The 21,547-nt window shown below is 38.9% G+C and overlaps 2 protein-coding genes across 2 annotated transcripts; both read left to right on the plus strand.

Annotated features, from left to right (window-relative positions):
• On the plus strand, nt 1-948 carry LOC110148583 (olfactory receptor 56A3-like). Its single transcript, XM_020910631.2, has one exon. The coding sequence runs from the start codon at nt 1-3 to the stop codon at nt 946-948; it is 948 nt and encodes a 315-aa protein (XP_020766290.2).
• A 14,497-nt stretch (nt 949-15,445) lies between these two features.
• On the plus strand, nt 15,446-16,405 carry LOC110148584 (olfactory receptor 56A3-like). The gene has a single exon (XM_020910632.2). The coding sequence runs from the start codon at nt 15,446-15,448 to the stop codon at nt 16,403-16,405; it is 960 nt and encodes a 319-aa protein (XP_020766291.2).
• The last annotated feature ends 5,142 nt before the right edge of the window (nt 16,406-21,547 follow it).

A 21,547-nucleotide genomic window follows, 5' to 3' on the forward strand; every position in this document is an offset into this window, starting at 1 on the left:
ATGACAGCACACCAAAATGGCAATATCTCCACTGAGGCTTCAGATTTCCTCCTCAATTGTTTTGCTAGGTCCCCAAGCTGGCAGCACTGGCTGTCCCTGCCCCTCAGTCTCCTCTTCCTCCTGGCCATGGGGGCCAACGCCGCCCTCCTGATCACCATCCGGCTGGAGGCCTCTCTGCACGAGCCCATGTACTACCTGCTCAGCCTGCTCTCCCTGCTGGACATGGTGCTCTGCCTCACCGTCATCCCCAAGGTGCTGGCCATCTTCTGGTTTGACCTCAGGTCCATCAGCTTCTTTGCCTGCTTCCTTCAGATGTTTATCATGAATTCCTTCCTTGCCATGGAGTCCTGCACATTCATGGTCATGGCCTATGACCGCTATGTGGCCATCTGCCTTCCTCTGAGGTACCCATCCATCATCACAGACCAATTTGTTGTCAAGGCAGCCATTTTTATTTTGGCAAGAAATTCCCTTACTATTCTGCCCATTCCTATTCTCTCAGGACGACTCCATTATTGTGGGAGAAATGTCATTGAGAACTGCATCTGTGCCAATATGTCTGTGTCCAGGCTCTCCTGTAGTGATATTACCATCAATCGTCTCTATCAGTTTGCATTTGGCTGGGCACTGTTGGGATCTGACCTAATCTTCATCCTCCTCTCCTATACCCTCATACTGCGGGCTGTGCTGAGACTCAGGTCAGAAGGAGCTGTGGCCAAGGCCCTAAGCACGTGTGGCTCCCACTTCATCCTGATCCTCTTCTTCAGCACCATCCTCCTGGTCTTTGTCCTCACTCACGTGGCAAAGAAGAAGGTGTCCCCTGACGTGCCAGTCTTGCTCAATGTCCTGCATCATGTCATCCCTGCAGCCCTCAACCCCATTGTCTATGGGGTGCGAACCCAGGAGATCAAGCAAGGAATCCAGAGGCTACTGAAGAAAGGATGGTAATCAAGACAACTAGGTAGGATGGTTTTTAAGTCAGTAATAAATGAGTGGACTGAAGTTCATATCTTTAAATTTTAATCTCAAACTGGATGAACTGACTGTGTCCCCTTTAATAAAGCTGCAGTTGCATTTAGAGTTTCTCTTTCTCTCACTCCTCAACAGAAATCTCCTTGGTCCTTCTCTTTTTGTCCCACAATTATCTTATTTTGCCCAAAATATTGAGTTTTCTTAGGCAGGTTCTAAAGTGAGAAATTTGTGTTCATAAGCGTATAACTGTTAACATGACATAAATTTTATATTCTTGAGAATAAAACTGTGGATACTTTGTGAGCTGTGACGTATAATGTGTACTGTGTTCTTATTCTTATCCACAGAAGTAAGCATATTGGAGACAAAGACATGAATTTCAGGCCTTAATGTTAGAAGGTTATTGCTAGTCTGTGATTGGGTATTTTCTCTGAATCTTCAACCTCATTACTGGCTTTTCTGTAATTGAGTGTTCTCTCTCAACCTGCAAGCACATTGCTGGCTTCCTTTGTCATTCTGTCTCTTCTCTTTTAGTAGATAATGTTTTCTTTGCAAAGTGTATTGCAAAAAGGACTTCCCTGTAGCTCAAGTGATAAAGAATCTGCCTGCAATGCAGGAGACCAGGGTTCAGTCCCTGGGTCAGGAAGATCCCTGGAGAAGGGAATGGCATTCCACTCCAGTATTCTTGCCTGGAGAATTCCATGGACAGAGACACCTGACAGACTACAGTCCATGGAACTGCAAAGAGACCAAACCAAACCACATTACAAAAGGACAAGATTTATGCCTCTATTGTTCATGTGCATAACAATTATCAGAGTTTTCTTATATTTCTTATAGGACTTCCCTGTAGTTCAAATGGTAAAAAATCTGCCTGCAATGCAGGAGACCAAGGTTCAATCCCTGGGTCAGGAAGATCCTCTGGAGAAGGGAATGGCAATCCACTCCAGTATTCTTGCCTGGAGAATCCCATGGACAGAGGAGTCTGGTAGGCTACAGTCCATGAGACTGCAAAGAGTCAGACACGACTGAGTGACTTAACCACTTTCTTATATTAAGAGATGCCTAATTTTTTATCCCCATGAATCTACACTTGACCACTCATCTTTGTGATTCAGAGTGTCACAGTGTAAGGTATGCAAATATAGCTTTGCTAATAAGTTAAAGATTTATAAGCATTGTAATATATGATTCAGTAATAATGATGAATATAAACAGATTATATGATTATTGTTTCCTATGATTTGGATATCTTCTGAGCACACATCTCCTGTGTCTGGGAATTCTGTTAACTATTAAGCTACAAAAGTAAATAGAATTTTATTATTGCTTTCAGGAGCTCAAAGTTTTATTTGGAGGAATACAAATATTAATTCCAGGAATATATTATTCTCAGATGAAGAGTTTTTCAATGTTAAAAAGGCATTTCTTTAAAGGGAAACCCTCTGTTAGCTTTTTAACTCACTGGTCCTTAGCAAGACTGGCTTGACATCTTGCAATTTCCAGATGTCAGGTAATGATATCCAAAAACTCTCAAAAAAATACTTAATTAACTTAGCTTTTATGAGTGTCAGTGATAAATGTCTTAAAATCACATAAACTGAAATTTATGTAAGAAAGAGTCTTAAGTGAAGGACATGATGATTACAAAACAGTTTTGGAAATGCAAGTGGTCATTTGTTTTCCTGGAACTGACTTTGATAGAGAGTTATTGGCATGAAAAGTGCTCTCACTTCTAACAATCCAACAGGATAAAAAGGAGCCCTATGTCACTTAAATATTATTAAATTAAGTATATCTTGGTTATCAATCAAATGAAAAGATCTGGACAGATTTTGGAATGTCCAACTTTAAAAGCTACCTGTATGACTTGTAAAAATTGACTAGAAGAGGTGGTGCATGAAAGAGTAAAGTTCAAGAGATAGGTGGTAATTCAAAAGTGATGACCCTGCCTTACAGTCAGAAGCATATGTAACTTCTGGTGAGACCACTGTTTATTAAGATGCTATGAGCAAATAAAACTATAAAAAAGAAAATAAGCACAAAGCAACAAGTGTAAGTGAAAGTGCTCCAAATGGTAGGCACGAATCTGAGATCAAACTGCTTCTGATATAGACAATTCTGTGAAAGAGGCTCCAAGGTGAGAAGCAGTGGTTTTATGTTGACTAATGGCTTTCCAATACAAAAGATACTAGAGAGCCAAATTTTATAGTAGTAGTAATAACAGTGTAATAACAGTCAGGTGCTCCTAACATGCTCACATTTATTTCTCACAACAAGTATGCAAATTAGGAATATGAGACAGATGATTTAAGGAACTTGTCACGTGAAAGAGCTGGAAGCTGAATTTTCTTCTATCTAAACTTCAGCCAGGACACTTGGTCATAGGAACAGGGGATAGTTAGAAAAATTCAGTAAGAGAAGATGAACCACCTTTTTGAACAGCCACACACTAATTGCAGTATATTGCTAAATAAGCAATTAGATAAAGAAATTATCTTTTTTGCATTAAAAGTGTCACAAGACTAGGGCTTCTTGAAGACTTCACTCAAGTAGAACTATTGGTCACACACAAGAAAAGATTAGAGAGTGGATTTGAGTGTTTTACAGTCACTAGAAACTGTCATCATAGAAGTGCACAGGATTAAATTTAAGCACAAGGCATATTTTTATTGAAAGTCAGTTCAGTCACTAAGTTGTGTCTGACTCTTGGCGACCCCATGGACTGCAGCACGCCAGGCTTCCCTGTTCATCACCAACTCCCAGAGCCTACTCAAATTCATGTCCATTGAGTCGGTGATGCCATCCAACCATCTCATCCTCTGTCATCCCCTTCTCCTCCCACCTTCAATCTTTCCCAGCATCAGGGTCTTTTCCAATGAGTCAGTTCTTCACATCAGGTGGCCAAAGTATTGGAGTTTCAGCTTCAGCATCAGTCCTTCCAATGAATATTCAGGACTGATTTCCTTTAGGATTGACTGGTTTGATCTCCTTGCAGTCCAAGGGACTCTCAAGAGTCTTCTCCAACACCACAATTCAAAAGCATCAATTCTTCAGCGCTCAGCTTTCTTTATAGTCCAACTCTCACATCCATACATGACTACTGGAAAAACCATAGTTTTGACTAGACGGACCTTTGTTGGCAAAGTAATGTCTCTGCTTTTTAATATGCTATCTAGGTTGGTCATAGCTTTTCTTCCAAGGAGCAAGCATCTTTTAATTTCAGGGCTGAAATCACCATCTGTAGTAATTTTGGAGCCCCCCAGAATAAAATCTCTCACTGTTTCCAATGTTTCCCCATCTATTTGCCATGAAGTGATGGGACCAGATGCCGTGATCTTAGTTTTCAGAATGTTGAGTTTTAAGCCAACTTCTCACTCTACTCTTTTACTTTCATCAAGAGGCTCTTTGGTTCTTCTTCACTTTCTGTCATAAGGGTGGTGTCATCTACATTTCTGAGGTTATTGATATTTCTCTTGGCAATCTTGATTCCAGCTTGTGCTTCATCCAGCCTGGCATTTCACATGATGTACTCTGCATATAAGTTAAATAAGCAGGGTGACAATATACAGCCTTAATGTACTCCTTTCCTGATTTGGAACCAGTTCATTTTTCCATGTTCGGTTCTAGCTGTTGTTTCTTGACCTGCATACAGATTTCCCAGGAGGCAAGTAAGGTGGCCTGGAATTCTCATTTCTTTAAGAATTTTCCACAATTTGTTGTAATAAACACAAAGGGTTTGGTGTAGTCAATAAAGCAGAAGTAGATGTTTTTCTGGAATTCTCTTGCATTTTTGATGATCCAACGGATGTTGGCAACTTGATCTCTGGTTTCTAAAGCCAGCTTGAACATTTGGAAATTCACAGTTCACTTACTCCTGAAGCCTGGCTTGGAAAATTTTAAGCATTACTTTGCTAGCATGTGAGATGAGTGCAATTGTGCGGTAGTTTGAATATTCTTTGGCATTGCCCTTCTTTGGGATTGGAATGAAAACTGACCTTTTCCAGTCCTGTGGCCACTACTGAGTTTTCCATATTTGCTGGCATATTGAGTTCAGCACTTTCACAGCATCATCTTTTAGGATTTGAAATAGAGAAATTGGAATTCCATCACCTCCACTAGCTTTGTTCATAGTGATGCTTCCTAAGGCCCACTTGACTTCGCATTCCAGGATGTCTGGCTCTAGGTGAGTGATCACACTATCATGGTTATCTGTGTCATGAAGATCTTTTTTGTACAGTTCTTCTGTGTATTCTTGCCACCTCTTCTTAATATCTTCTGCTTCTGTTAGGTCCCTACTATTTCTGTCCTTTATTGAACCCATCTTTGCATGAAATGTTCCCTTGGTATCTCTAATTTTCTTGAAGAGACCTCTAGTCTTTCCCATTCTGTTGTTTTCCTCTGTTTCTTTGCATTGATCACTGAGGAAGGCTTTCTTATCTCTCCTTGCTATTCTTTGGAATTCTGCATTCAAATGGGTATATCTTTCCTTTTCTCCTTTGCTTTTCACTTCTCTTCTTTTCACAGCTATTTGTAAGGCCTCCTCAGACAGCCATTTTGCTTTTTACATTTCTTTTTCTTGGGGATGATCTTGATTCCTGTCTCCTGTACAATGTCACGAACTTCCATCCATAGTTCATCAGGCACTCTGTCTATCAGATTTAGTCCCTTACATCTATTTCTCACTTCCACTGTATAGCCATAAGGGATTTGATTTAGGTCATACCTGAATGGTCTAGTGGTTTTCTCCACTTTCTTCAATTTCAGTCTGAATTTGGCAATAAGGAGTTCATGATCCAAGCCACAGTCAGCTCCCAGTCTTGTTTTTGCTGACTGTATAGAGCTTCTCCATCTTTGGCTGCAAAGAATATAATCAATCTGATTTCAGTGCCAACAATCTGGTGATGTCCATGTGTAGAGTCTTCTCTTGTGTTGTTGGAAGAGGGTGTTTGCTATGACCAGTGTATTCTCTTGGAAAAACTCTATTAGCCTTTGCCCTGCCAAATTTGCCTATTACTCCTGGTGTTTCTTGACTTCTTACTTTTGCATTCCCGTCCCCTATGATGAAAAGGACATCTTTTGGGGGGTGTTAGTTCTAGAAAGTCTTGGAGATCTTCATGAAAGTTTTCAGCTTCTTCAGCATTACTGGTCAGGGCATAGACTTGGATTACTGTGATATTGAATGGTTTGCCTTGGAAATGAATAGAGATCATTCTGTCGTTTTTGAGATTTCATCCAAGTACTGCATTTTGGACTCTTTTGTTGACCATGATGGCTACTCCATTTCTTCTAAGGGATTCCTGGCCACAGTATTAGATATAATGATCATCTGAGTTAAATTCACCCATTCCAGTCCATCTTAGTTCGCTGATTCCTAGAATGTCAATGTTCACTCTTGTCATCTCCTGTTTGACCACTTCTTATTAACCTTGATTCAGGGACATAGCATTCCAGGTTCCTATGCAATATTGCTCTTTACAGCATCGAACCCTGCTTCCATCACCAGTCCCATTCACAACTGGGTGTTGTTTTTGCTTTGGCTCCATCCCTTCATTCTTTCTGGAGTTATTTCTCCACTGATCTCCAGTAGCATATTGGGCACCTACCGAGCTGGGGAGTTCACCTTTCAGTGTCCTATCTTTTTGCCTTTTCATACTGTTCATGGGCATCAGAGGTAAGGAGCAGCAGCTGAGCTTTGCTGGAGCAGCCATGAAGAGAGACCCCACGTCCAGGTAAGAGAAACCCAAGTAAGATGGTAGGCACTGAGAGAGGGGATCAGAGGGCAGACAGACTGAAACTACAATCACAGACAACTAGCCAATCTGATCACACAGACCACAGCCTTGTCTAACTCAATGAAACTAAGCCATGCTGTGTGGGGCCACCCAAGATGGCTGGGTCATGGTGGAGAGGTCTGACAAAATGTGGTCCACTGGAGAAGGGAATGGCAAACCACTTCGGTATTCTTGCCTTGAGAACCCCATGAACAGTATGAACAGTATTGATCACTTAGGAAGGCTTTCTTTTCTCTCCTTGCTATTCTTTGGAACTCTGCATTCAAATGGGTATATCTTTCCTTTTCTCCTTTGCCTTTTTTCTCTTCTTTTCTCAGCTATTTGTAAGGCCTCCTCAGACAACCATTTTGCCTTTTTGCATTTCTTTTTCTTGGGGATGGTCTTGATCACTGCCTCCTATACAGTGTCAAACCTCCATCCATAGTTCTTCAGGCACTCTGTCTATCAGATCTAATCCCTTGAATCTATTTGTCACTTCTACTGTATAATCATAAGGGATTTGATTTAGGCCACACTTGAATGTTCTTTGTTTTTCCCTACTTTCTTCAATGTAAGTCTGAATTTTTCAATAAGGAGTTCATGATCTGCACTACAGACAGCTCCCTGTCTTGCTTTTGCTGACTGTATAGACAGAAGATATCTCCTTCTTTGGCTGCAAGGAATATAATCAATCTGATTTTGGTATTGACCATCTGGTTATGTCCATGTGTGAGTCTTCTCTTGTATTGTTGGAATATACATTTCTGAAAAAGAAAAATACTTTTTTGATTTAAAAATATATATTTCTGATAAAAAATAGATATTTTTATCAATACATTTCTGAAAAATCAGAACTTGATACTCATTGATATCAAAGTTATTTGTCTTGACCCTTCTAGCCCTAGAGTTTTGTGTTCTAAAATTAATTATGCCTTTATTTCCTAAGTATCCCATTTTATCCATTTAACTGGTCCAGGAAAATTAACTCTAAGACTCCGGCTATGTCTTTGGGGCATTATTGACTGTTTAGGGAAAACAGATCTTGTAGAACTGAGAGTAAATCTTTCTCCCAGTGGGATAAGAAGATGCTGGGCTCTTGATTTTCTGAAGGGCCAACAAGGCAGTCTTTCCCTGGGGAAGTAGAAACTCAAGTACAAACCCTCTTTTCTGAAAGCCAGAGTGTAGAAGAGCCAGACAGAGGCAGAACTCTCCCTCCCTGGCAGAGATCACTGTCTCCATCCAGTAAGTCTGCTCCAGCAGAAAATGAAGGCACCAAGTTGCCACTGTGATAGTGGATCCCTCACAAAAGCAGGGACTGCACTGGAAATAAAACTGGGTTTGCAGTTGGAAGAACTGTAAGTTTTAGGAAAGGAGTGTGGGGACAGGACTTGAGGGACCTGAGAAAGAGAAGTGGCATTGAGCCAGATGAAGATGATGATGCCAAAGCTGAGCCCAGAGTCTGTGTGTGCTGGGGAGAGGTTTGGTCCTTGTGGGAGTTCATAAATTTGCACCAGAGTATCATGTTGGAGAGAGCTTGACAATCCTTGGTTGAACTCTTCTGAGAACATGAGGGAGAATGCAGATTTGAAAGGGAAAAAACATTTCCTATCACACTCCCTTGATTATCATTACTTAGGAATCTTAACTAGTTTGCCTTTTACTGCCTTTCTCATTTCATAAAAGTACCTGATCCATTTCTGCTCTCTCCTTTATTTCTCTGATTCCCTTTGTCTTCTTTCTTCTCAATCCAACCTATTTTGTTGTAATTTTAGAATTCTCTTTCTGCAGCTTCTCTCCACCATCCATATTTTTGGGCACATAATGCTTCTGTTCTCCCTCACTTCTACTCTCTCTCTCTCTTCCATTCATTTGTATTAGAGTCACTTCACCATGCACAGCTTTCTCCAGACCCACATAGATCCCCAGGGAAAGCAAGCTTAGAGTACCATTTCCACTCAATGCTCTTCTCACTCTCATTATTATTACTTATTATTCCTTATCCCTCTTTCTTGCTTCACTCAGGTCCTTTTGAAAAAAAATGTGGCAACAGACTCAATATTTTTTTAATATTAATGAAAATTCCTATACTTTATACTTTAATTTAGTACCCCAAAATAATATTGATAAAAGTTTCTGCACAGGTCAGAGCCACAGGTGCGGCTCTCTAGACCAAGAACAATAATCTTATGGAGCAAATCATTAAGAAGCATCCCTGGTGTAATGGCCTAAGGGATCACAGTTGTTGCTGTAAGGAAGCTGTCTACAGGCTTGTTGGAACAACAAAATAAGCAGTGAAGTCTTATTAAGCTATGCAATGTAACCTAAAAATTGGGGAAAACAGGGATGAATGATATGAATACAGAGAGTTAAGGAGGAGAGGCATGAGGGCACTGTAGGGAAGAGATACTCTTCAAAATATAGGCTGAGAAGCTTCTAGTTAATGTGCAACTCGGAAGATGGACTTTTAGTTCTAGGGGCCTGGCACTCATGGGTTCTTCTGATTAAAATAGTCATACTCACCATTATGATCATCGTTTCATCTCTGGTGTTAGAAGTTAGACCATGTCATCTAGGTGTCTACCTTTAGTTATATCTTGATATATCTAGGTGTACTTTTTTTTTTTAATCCCATTTGATTTAGTGGACCTCTTGGCTCTGGTTATTGATATATTTCATCATTTCTGAGAGGCTCAAAGCCTCTACCCCTTTCTCTCTTTTCTTCAATCTGGAACTTGGATTTTATTTGTTAGAACTTCTTACTCTAGCCTCAATTCCTCTTACACTTTCTTCAGCATTTTCCATCTGTTTTTATTTTCTCTTCATCTTTAGTCTAAGTTGATTCTTCTGATTCCCTTCTGACAATTTGCTGACTCTCCTTAGCAGTTTCTAATCTAGTGCTAAAGGCATTAATTGAGTTCTTATTTTTGATACTGTTTCTCAAATATGTCTGATTATTTTTTAAATAAGCTTTGTTACTTTTTATACCTCTGAACAAAATATTAACCCTGGATTTGATCTTCTTCTTCTTCTTTTTTAATTTTGGCTGCACTGTGTCTTCATTGCGGCTCTTGGGGACTTCTCCTCTTGTGGAGCGTGGGCCCCAGAGTTGCAGTGCACAAAGTTAGTTGCTGCACAACAAGTTTGTGTGATTTTAGTTCCCAACCAGGGATCAAACCTGCATCCCTTGCATTGAAAGGCAGATTCTTAACCACTGGACAGCCAGGGAAGTTCCCAGATTTGATCTTCTTAATTGGAGTAAGACAATAAACATAAACTGACTACATCTATCAGAATCCCATGTCCTTACTTTTAACTACACTTTTGCATTCTCTATGTATCACTGAAGCTTCACTTTAAAAAGTTTATCCAGCTCTATCTTCTGTGGTTTAGTTGTTAAATCATGTCTGACTCTTGCAACCCCATGGACTGTAGCCCACCAGCTTCCTCTGTCCATGGGATTTTCCAGGCAAGAATACTGGAGTGGGTTGCCATTTCCTTCTGAAGTGAGTTGTCATTTCCTTCTCCAGCGGATTTTCCGGACCCAGGAATCGAACCCAGGTCTGCTGCATTGCAGGCAGATTCCTGCATTTCAGGTAGATTCTTTAGCAACTGAGCTACAAGGGAAGCCCCATCTTCTAGTTCACTAATTATGCTTCAAATTGTGGCTTGTATGCTATTAAGCTTATCTCTTAAATTTTTTATTTTAATTATTATATTTTTATTTCTAGGAGGTATAACTGATTCTTCTTTTAAATATTATTTTTGTTTACATTTTCAAGATTATCTCTCATTTCTTTTTTTAAAAAGTCATTGGAAAAAGTGTTTCAATATTCACATCAAATAATAACTATCTCAAGATTTTGTAGGTCGAATTCTATGATCTATTGTTTCTGGGCTTTTATCCTAATCTTTTTTCTTTTCAAATTAATATTTTTAGTGCAAAGAATTTCTTCATACATCTATATTGAAATTCTTTGAGGCCTGAGATAAAAATTTGTTCCTCAAAAAGGATTTGAATTTGATCCTGTTGTTTTCTGATGCCACTGCCCATAATCCAGAATAACTTCAAATATCTTTTGAGCCAAAGAGCGGGTGTGAATTCAGGCTGCAAAGTCACATAGGACCAGCTTGTATATCAGAATTTACAGGGAAAATTTTTCCCAAGTAATAAGATTTGTATTAGTTTATTTCCTTAGAATTTCCCAGTGCAGATGAGGAGTGGAGATGAAGGTGGGGATTTATTTCTAGTGCAGAACACCATGCAGGATGTAGTGTTGTAAAGTCCTACCATATGGGAGATCACATGACAGATTCCCACCCTGCTTGAACCTGGATTTTATCTTCTGTCCCTGAGCTCCATTAAGTAAGAAAATTGGTGCTGATCTTCATCAAATGCCACCAGTGTCCTCCAGTTGAAAGCCAACAATGATGTTTTATTTCAATGTCTGAATTTCACTTGGTCCTTAATCTGACAAATCTTTATTTTCTGTCTGTTCCAGGATCCATTCAAGGCATTTAAATACACATATGGACACAGGTATTTATGGGTATAGGTATTGATAAGGATATGGGTATGGGGATGGATGATGGGCATTGATAGAGATTTGACTTAGACATAATATTAAAAATGTTTTTATTCCAGTCATCTTTTCTGACCACAGTGCAGTAAGATTAGATCTCAATTACAGGAAAAAAATTATTAAAAATTCAAACATATGGAGGCTAAACAACACGCTTCTGAATAACCAACAAATCATAGAAGAAATCAAAAAAGAAATCAAAATATGCATAGAAATGAATGAAAATGATAACACAACAACCCAAAACCTATGGGACACTGTAAAAGCAGTGCTAAGGGGAAGATTCATAGCATTACAGGCCTACCTCAAGAAACAAGAAAAAAGTCAAATAAATAACCTAACTCTACACCTAAAGCAACTAGAGGAAGAAGAAATGAAGAACCCCAGGGTTAGTAGAAGGAAAGAAATCTTAAAAATTAGGGCAGAAAAAAATGCAAAAGAAACTAAAGAGACCATAGCAAAAATTAACAAAGCTAAAAGCTGGTTTTTTGAAAAAATTAACAAAATTGACAAACCATTAGCAAGACTCATTAAGAAACAAAGGGAGAAGAACCAAATTAACAAAATTAGAAATGAAAATGGAGAGATCACAACAGACAACACTGAAATACAAAGGATCATAAGAGACTACTACCAGCAGCTCTATGCCAATAAAATGGACAACTTGGAAGAAATGGACAAGTTCTTAGAGAAGTATAACTTTCCAAAACTGAACCAGGAAGAAATAGAAGATCTTAACAAAACGATCACAAGCAAGGAAATCGAAACTGTAATCAGAAATCTTCCAGCAAACAAAAGCCCAGGACCAGATGGCTTCACAGCTGAATTCTACCAAAAATTTAGAGAAGAGCTAACACCTATCTTACTCAAACTCTTCCAGAAAATTGCAGAAGAAGGTAGACTTCCAAACTCATTCTATGAGGCCACCATCACCCTAATTCCAAAACCAGACAAAGATGCCACAAAAAAAGAAAACTACAGGCCAATATCACTGATGAACATAGATGCAAAAATCCTTAACAAAATTCTAGCAAACAGAATCCAACAACATATTAAAAAAATCATTCATCATGACCAAGTGGGCTTTATCCCAGGAATGCAAGGATTCTTTAATATCCGCAAATCAATCAATGTAATACACCACATTAACAAATTGAAAGATAAAAACCATATGATTATCTCAATAGATGCAGAAAAAGCCTTTGACAAAATTCAACATCCATTTATGATTAAAACTCTCCAGAAAGCAGGAATAGAAGGAACATACCTCAACATAATAAAAGCTATATATGACAAACCCACAGCAAGCATCACCCTCAATGGTGAAAAATTGAAAGCATTTCCCCTGAAATCAGGAACAAGACAAGGGTGCCCACTCTCACCACTACTATTCAACATAGTTTTGGAAGTCTTGGCCACAGCAATCAGGGCAGAAAAAGAAGTAAAAGGAATCCAGATAGGAAAAGAAGAAGTGAAACTCTCGCTGTTTGCAGATGACATGATCCTCTACATAGAAAACCCTAAAGACTCTACCAGAAAATTACTCGAGCTAATCAATGAATTCAGAAAAGTTGCAGGATATAAAATTAATACACAGAAATCTCTTGCATTCCTATACACTAACAATGAAAAATCAGAAAGAGAAATTAAGGAAACAATCCCATTCACCATCGCAACAAAAAGAATAAAATACTTAGGAGTATATCTACCTAAAGAAACAAAAGACCTATACATAGAAAACTATAAAACACTGAAGAAAGAAATCAAAGAGGACACAAGCAGATGGAGAAATATACCGTGTTCATGGATTGGAAGAATCAATATTGTCAAAATGGCTATACTACCCAAAGTAATCTATAGATTCAATGCAATCCCTATCAAACTACCAACAGTATTTTTCACAGAACTAGAACAAATAATTTCACAATTTGTATGGAAATACAAAAAACCTCGAATAGCCAAAGTAATCCTGAGAAAGAAGAATGGAACTGGAGGAATCAATCTGCCTGACTTCAGACTCTACTACAAAGCCACAGTCATCAAGACAGTATGGTACTGGCACAAAGACAGAAATATAGATCAATGGAACAGAATAGAAAGCCCAGAGATAAGTCCACGAACCTATGGTCACCTTATCTTCGACAAAGGAGGCAAGGATATACAATGGAAAAAAGATAACCTCTTTAACAAGTGGTGCTGGGAAAACTGGTCAACCACCTGTAAAAGAATGAAACTAGAACACTTTCTAACACCATACACAAAAATAAACTCAAAATGGATTAAAGATCTAAATGTAAGACCAGAAACTATCAAACTCCTAGAGGAGAACATAGGCAAAACACTCTCCGACATAAATCACAGCAGGATCCTCTATGACCCACATCCCAGAATTTCAGAAATAAAAGCAAAAATAAACAAATGGGACCTAATGAAACTTAAAAGCTTTTGCACAACAAAGGACACTATAAGCAAGGTGAAAAGACAGCCCTCAGATTGGGAGAAAATAATAGCAAACGAAGCAACAGACAAAGGATTAATCTCAAAAATATACAAGCAACTCCTCCAGCTCAACTCCAGAAAAATAAATGACCCAATCAAAAAATGGGCCAAAGAACTCAACAGACATTTCTCCAAGGAAGACATACAGATGGCTAACAAACACATGAAAGATGCTCAACATCACTCATTATCAGAGAAATGCAAATCAAAACCACAATGAGGTACCATTATACGCCAGTCAGGATGGCTGCTATCCAAAAGTCTACAAGCAATAAATGCTGGAGAGGGTGTGGAGAAAAGGTGAACCCTCTTACACTGTTGGTGGGAATGCAAATTAGTACAGCCACTATGGAAAACAGTGTGGAGATTTCTTAAAAAGCTGGAAATAGAACTGCCGTATGACCCAGCAATCCCACTTCTGGGCATACACACCAAGGAAACCAGATCTGAAAGAGACACATGCACCCCAATGTTCATCGCAGCACTGTTTATAATAGCCAGGACATGGAAGCAACCCAGATGCCCATCAGCAGACGAATGGATGAGGAAGCTGTGGTACATATACACCATGGAATATTACTCAGCCATTAAAAAGAATTCATTTGAATCAGTTCTAATGAGATGGATGAAACTGGAGCCCATTATACAGAGCGAAGTAAGCCAGAAAGATAAAGACCATTACAGTATACTAACACATATATATGGACTTTAGAAAGATGGTAACGATAACCCTATATGCAAAACAGAAAAAGAGACTCAGATGTATGGAACAGACTTGTGGACTCTGGGAGAAGGCGAGGGTGGGATGTTTCAGGAGAACAGCATTGAAACATGTATATTATCTAGGGTGAAACAGATCACCAGCCTAGGTTGGGTGCATGAGACAAGTGCTCGGGCCTGGTGCACTGGGAAGACCCAGAGGGATCAGGTGGAGAGGGAGGTGGGAGGAGGGACTGGGATGGGGAGTACATGTAAATCCATGGCTAATTCATATCAATGTATAACAAAAACTACTGTAATGATGTAAAGTAATTAGCCTCCAACTAATAAAAAAATAAAAAAATAAAAAAAAAAATAAAAGTACAAACTCCTAACAAAAAAAAAAAAAAAATGTTTTTATTAATTTTTATCAGGGAGTTGTGCTATGTACCCAGTCCATCATACCTCTGCATACTCTCATCTTTTATGCCCTTAAAAACTTGATGTGGATGCCATCTACACTTTAGAATGCATTTATACACATTTAAATTTTAAACGATAATGTTTTCTCAGCCTTTGATTTTCTTTGATACTTAACTAATTTCTGAACCATTAAACATCAACGGAGCAAACAGACTTCTGTGAGTGCCCTCCAACATTCACACAAGAGACAATCGAAGATGACACATAGATGAAAGAACCATAGGAAACATTTATTTATATACTCAATGAAAATTTATTAGCCACTTCTGTGTGTCAAAAATGTGCTAGACACAAGGAATGAGAGTGGAAGAGGTGGCTTGTGTCCATACGTTCAAGGATCTTATAGGCTAAATCCACCCTCGTGAGAGTCTGGTAGAATTAACACCTTCTCTCATCTTCAGCTCCCGAAAGACATCTTCCTCCCTGAAATCACTGCCGATGCTGCCTTATAGCAACAGCTCCCTCTCTACTGAAGTCTCTGAGTTCCTCCTGAACTGCTTTGTCAGGTCCCCCAGCTGGCAGCGCTGGCTGTCCCTGCCCCTCAGTCTCCTTTTGCTCCTGGCCATGGGGGCCAACGCCACCCTCCTGATCACCATCCGGCTGGAGGCCTCTCTGCACGAGCCCATGTACTACCTGCTCAGCCTGCTCTCCCTGCTGGACATGGTGCTCTGCCTCACCGTCATCCCCAAGGTGCTGGCCATCTTCTGGTTTGACCTCAGGTCCATCAGCTTCTCTGCCTGCTTCCTCCAAATGTTCATCATGAACAGCTTCCTGCCCATGGAGTCCTGCACATTCACGGTCATGGCCTATGACCGCTATGTGGCCATCTGCAAGCCTCTGCACTACCCATCTATCATCACGGACCAATTTGTGGCAAGAGCTCTTGTCTTCATCTTGGCCCGAAACACATTTCTTACCGCACCTATTCCCATCCTCTCTGCCCGGCTCGATTATTGTGGAAAAAATATAATTGAAAACTGTATCTGTGCCAACCTCTCCGTGTCCAAGCTCTCTTGTGGTAGCATCACCCTTAACAAAATCTACCAATTAATTTTAGCCTGGACTCTGCTGGGCTCTGACCTCATCCTCATCTTCCTCTCCTATATGTTCATCCTCCGAGCTGTCCTTCGACTCCATACAAAAGGGGCAGCTGCTAAAGCTCTGAGCACCTGTGGCTCTCACTTTATCCTTATCTTCTTCTTCAGCACCATCCTGCTGGTTTTTGTTTTTACCCATTTGGCCAAGGAAAAGGTTTCACCTGATATTCCTGTCTTACTTAATGTCCTCCACCATGTCATTCCTGCAACTCTCAACCCCATTGTCTATGGTGTTCGAACTCAGGAAATTAAGCAGGGGATTCGGAAATTATTGAGAAAGGGTAGTGACAGCAGAAAGTAATTGTGTTCTTGCTGCTCTCCATGAAGAACACTCAAAATCACAACTGAAATGCAAGGATTGGGATGTAGAAATACAGTTCTAATCTTCTTCCTGTTCTTGTCTAATAATATGAGCTATGCTGTTTCCTCTTACACAGAGTCACATCCTAGTTCTTATCATTCCATGGCATCCTGGCAGAGACAAAGGATAAAGATGTATAATCTTTCATCTTGGTAGCCAGACCAGGGGTCATGAATTTTGATGAGTCAAGCATCAGACCTAATTGTCTGCTTCTAATTATCTCCCAAGTAGAACTAGTGGAGATGAAAAAAAATCTATGCTCACTTAAAAATGTGTGGCCACATTATAGAGAGTGAAGTAAGCCAGAAAGATAAACACCAATACACTATACTAACGCATATATATGGAATTTAGAAAAATGGTAATGATAACCCTATATGCAAGACAGAAAAAGACACAGATGTATAGAATAGACTTTTGGACTCTATGGGAGAAGGGTGGGATGATCTGAGAGAATAGCATCGAAACATGTATATTATCAAGTGTGAAACAGATCACCAGTCCAGGTTGTATACAGGAGAAAAATGCTCAGGGCTGGTGCATTGCGATGACCCAGAAGGATGGGATAGGGAGGGAGGTGGAATGGGGGTTCAGGATGGGGAATACATGTAAATCCACGGCTTATTCATGTCAATGTATGGCAAAACCCACACAATATTGTAAAGTAATTAGCCTCCAACTAATAAAAAGTTAAAAAAATAAATAAATAAAATAAGATTTTTAAAAAATGTATGGCCAAAGCAAAATAGCTTTTAAAGACTGTGCTTTGACTTTGGAAGAGTAAATATAAGATTAAAAAGCAACTGCTTACAAGTGTTTAAAATAGCTGTTACATTTTAACATTTTTCCTTAGGCATTCAAAAATATTTATAAAAGTTATTTTATATTCAACATAGTATTAGAAACTAGAAAACTAACTAAAAAAAATCAGCCTGTTTTTTGAAAGCACATGACCTACTGAAAAACACAAAAATATGTAAAGTTAATTGTACTGCAATGTCACAACAGTTTGATTGAAACACATGATTAAGACACTTTGGTAGCCCAGAAGAGAGAGACATTTATTCCTCTAGATGGAATTCATTCACCTCCCTGAACTCCTCTTTTAATCCACACCATCTAAATTGCCTCCCAAGCACTTTCTTAAAAACATAAACTACATCCTGCCTTTGGGATTTCTTACTTTTTGTTGCTCTGTCCACATAGGTCTTTCCCTCTGGTCCATTCAGTCTCCTTGACCAGGATATTTAAAACAGTATCCAACAAAATTCCCCCCAAACATAAACAATTTTCTAATCCCTTTCTGTTTAGAAGTTATCACTGTTCTGCATAGCGTTTATTACTATCTAGTGACCACAAATTTTGCCAATTTATTTATGAGTGTACATTCACCAAAGTTTATTTTGTAAAAGAACATTCCTTAATTAATCTCAAAAACATACAAGCAACTCCTGCAGCTCAATACCAGAAAAACAAATGATCCAATCAAAAAATGGGCCAAAGAACTAAACAGACATTTCTCCAAAGAAGACATGCAGATGGCTAACAAACACATGAAAATATGCTCAACATCACTCATTATCAGAGAAATGCAAATCAAAATCACAATGAGGTACCATCTCACGCTGGTCAGAATGACTGCTACCCAGAAGTCTACAAACAATAAATGCTGGAGAGGGTGTGGAGAAAAGGGAACCCTCTTACACTGTTGGTGGCAATGCAAACTAGTACAGCCGCTATGGAGAACAGTGTGGAGAGTCCTTAAAAAACTGAAAATGGAACTGCCATACGACCCAGCAATCCCACTCCTGGGCATACACACCGAGGAAACCAGAACTGAAAGAGACACGTGTACCTCAATGTTCATCACAGCACTGTTTACAATAGCCAGGACATGGAAGCAACCTAGATGCCCATCAGCAGACAAATGGATAAGAAAGCTGTGGTACATATACACAATGGAATATTACTCAGCCATTAAAAAGAATGCATTTGAATCAGACTGGAGCCTATTATACAGAGTGAAGTAAGTCAGAACAAAAAACACCAACACAGTATACTAACGCATCTATATGGAATTTAGAAAGATGTAACAATGAGCCTATATGGAAGACAAGAGAAACACAGATGTGTAGAACAGTCTTTTGGACTCTGTGAGAGAAGGCATGGGTGGGATGATTTGAGAGAGTAGCACTGAAACATGTATATTACCATATGTGAAACAGATCACCAGTCCAGGTTCAATGCATGAGACAAGGTGCTCAGGTCTGGTGCACTGGGATGAACCTGAGGGATGGGATGGGGAGGGAGGTGAGGGGGTGTTCAGGATGGGGAACATATGCACACCCATGGCTGATTCATGTCAATGTATGGCAAAACCCACTACAATACTGTAAAGTAATTAGCCTCCAATAAAAATAAATAAATTTAAAAAAACAGTTTCTTTAGTCAGAAGAAAATGATGTCAAATGTAAACATGGATCTACACAAGTGAACAAAGAGCATCAAAATTTGTTCCTACATGTGTAAATATATTTTTTTATTATATAGATGTATTTTTAAATAATTGTGATTTTAAACAAAAATAATAACAATGGAGTTTTATAAAATGTATACAAGTAATAGTGCAAATAAGAAAGGGAGAAATGAAAGCATATTATTGTAAGGTTCTTCTGTTACATTCAAAATGATACACTATCACCTGAAGGCAAACTGCCATTAGTTAGAAATGGGTAGGATGTACGTCCATGACTGATTCATGTCAATGTATGACAAAACCCACTACAATATTGTAAAGTAATTAGCCTCCAACTAATAAAAATAAATGAAAAGAAAAAAAAAAGAAATGGGTAGGATAATCTCTAAACTAACCCCCAAAATGAAATTGCATTAACTCATTTGGACACAAAAAAGATAGAATAAACCTTTTTGAGTGTTCAGTTTGGAAGAAGGGGCAGAGAACAAATTGAAAATGATAGATTTAAGCCCAACCAAAAAAAAAAGCCCAACCATAGCCATAGTCACATTAATTATAAATAAGCAGACCAAACATCCAATTAAAGTTCAGAGTTTATCAGATTGGATTACAAAAAAGAAGACCCAATTAAATGTTGCTTACATGAAATACACTTCAAATGTAAACACAAATAGGCTAAAAGTATAGAAATGGAAATATATTCTATATCAACTCTAATCAAAAGAAAAATTGAATGGTTATATTAATACCCAGAAAACATAGTTTCAAAGCCAAAAGCAACAGAATACACATCATTTCAAGTGTACACTGAACATTTATGACAGTTAACCATATTCTAGGTCATAAAATGAGTCCCATATAATTAAAAGAATTCAGACTGTACAAAGTATGTTCTCTGATCACAATGAAATTGAATTAATACCAATAACAAAATGATATCTGAAAAAATAACAAAATATATGAAAACTAAACAATAGGTTCTTAACTCATGAGAAGAAGAAATCAAAGTGGAAAAAAGAATTGATTTTTAACCAAATACAACATATCAAAATCTTTGAAATGCCACTAAAGTCATAGTTGGAGAGATATACATAGCACTATGCTGCTGCTGCTGCTGCTAAGTCACGTCAGTCGTGTCCGACTCTGTGCGACCCCATAGACGGCAGCCCACCAGGCTCCCCCGTCACCTGGGATTCTCCAGGCAAGAACACTGGAGTGGGTTGCCATTTCCTTCTCCAATGCATGAAAGTGAAAAGTGAAAGTGAAGTCAGTCAGTCGTGTCCGACTCTTAGTGACCCCATGGACTGTAGCCTACCAGGCTCCTCTGTCCATGGGATGTTCCAGGCAAGAGTACTGGAGTGGGGTGCCATTGCCTTCTCACTATACATAGCACTAAATGTGTACTTTAGAAATACAAAATTTCTAAATATAAGACTGGATGCTATAGAATTCCCAGGGGAAAACATAGTTAGAATACTCTGACGTAAATCACAGCAATAGTTTTCTGGATTTGTCTCCTAAAGTAAAAGAAATAAAAGCAAAGATAGACAAATATACTTTTGCACAACAAAAGAAACCATCAATAAAATTAAAAGACAACACCCTGAATGGGAAAAAATATTTGAAATGCTATGATAAAAAAGGAATTAATATCTAATATATATAAACAACTCATACAACACAGCATCAAAAAAAACTGAATTTTAAAAATGGACAGAAGAACTGAGTAGACAATTTTCCAAAGAGGAAATGCAAATGGTCAACAAGAACATGAAAAGTTGCTTCATAAGGCTATCATAGGGGAAATGCAAATCATAAACTACAGTGATGAAATATCACTTCACACCTCCCAAAATGACTATCATCAAAAAGAACACAAATTACAAATGTTTGCAAAGATGTGGAGAAAAGCAACCCATGTACCCTGTTGGAGGGAATGTAAATGTGTGAAGTCACAGTGGAAAACAGTATGGAGGTGTCTGAAACACTGAAAAACAGAACTAATATATGATCCAGCAAATCCACCCCCAGGTATACATCTGGGAGAAATAAAAGGAAGACACTAATTCAAAAAGATACATGCACCCCAATGTTCACAGCAGCATTATTCACAATAGCTAAGATATGGAAGCAATCCAAGTGTCCATCAACAGAAAATGAATAAAGAATATGCTGCATACCCAAGTGTGCTTCAACAGATAAATGCATAAAGAATATGCATGTGTGTGTGTGTGTGTGTGTGTGTGTGTGTGTGTGTGTGTGCTGTGCTGTGCTATGCTAAGTCACTTCAGTCATGTCCAACTCTTTGCGACCCCATGGACAGTAGCCCACCAGGCTCCTCTGTCCATGAGATTCTCCAGGAAGAATACTGGAGTACGCTGCCATGTCCTCTTCCGGGGGATATTCCTGACCCAAGGATCAAGCCAAGGTCTCTTGCAGCTCCTTCCTGCATTGCAGGCAGAATCTTTACTACTAGTGCAATCTGGAAAGATATACATATTTTGTGTGTGTGTGTGTGTGTGTGTGCTATATGTACACACACACACACCCACACACACACATATATAACTGTTGCCCAAGAATACTGGAATGTCTGGAGTGAGTAG

Source organism: Odocoileus virginianus, unplaced genomic scaffold (assembly GCF_023699985.2).
Source record: "Odocoileus virginianus isolate 20LAN1187 ecotype Illinois unplaced genomic scaffold, Ovbor_1.2 Unplaced_Contig_20, whole genome shotgun sequence".
In the NCBI taxonomy this organism is placed as follows: domain Eukaryota; kingdom Metazoa; phylum Chordata; class Mammalia; order Artiodactyla; family Cervidae; genus Odocoileus; species Odocoileus virginianus.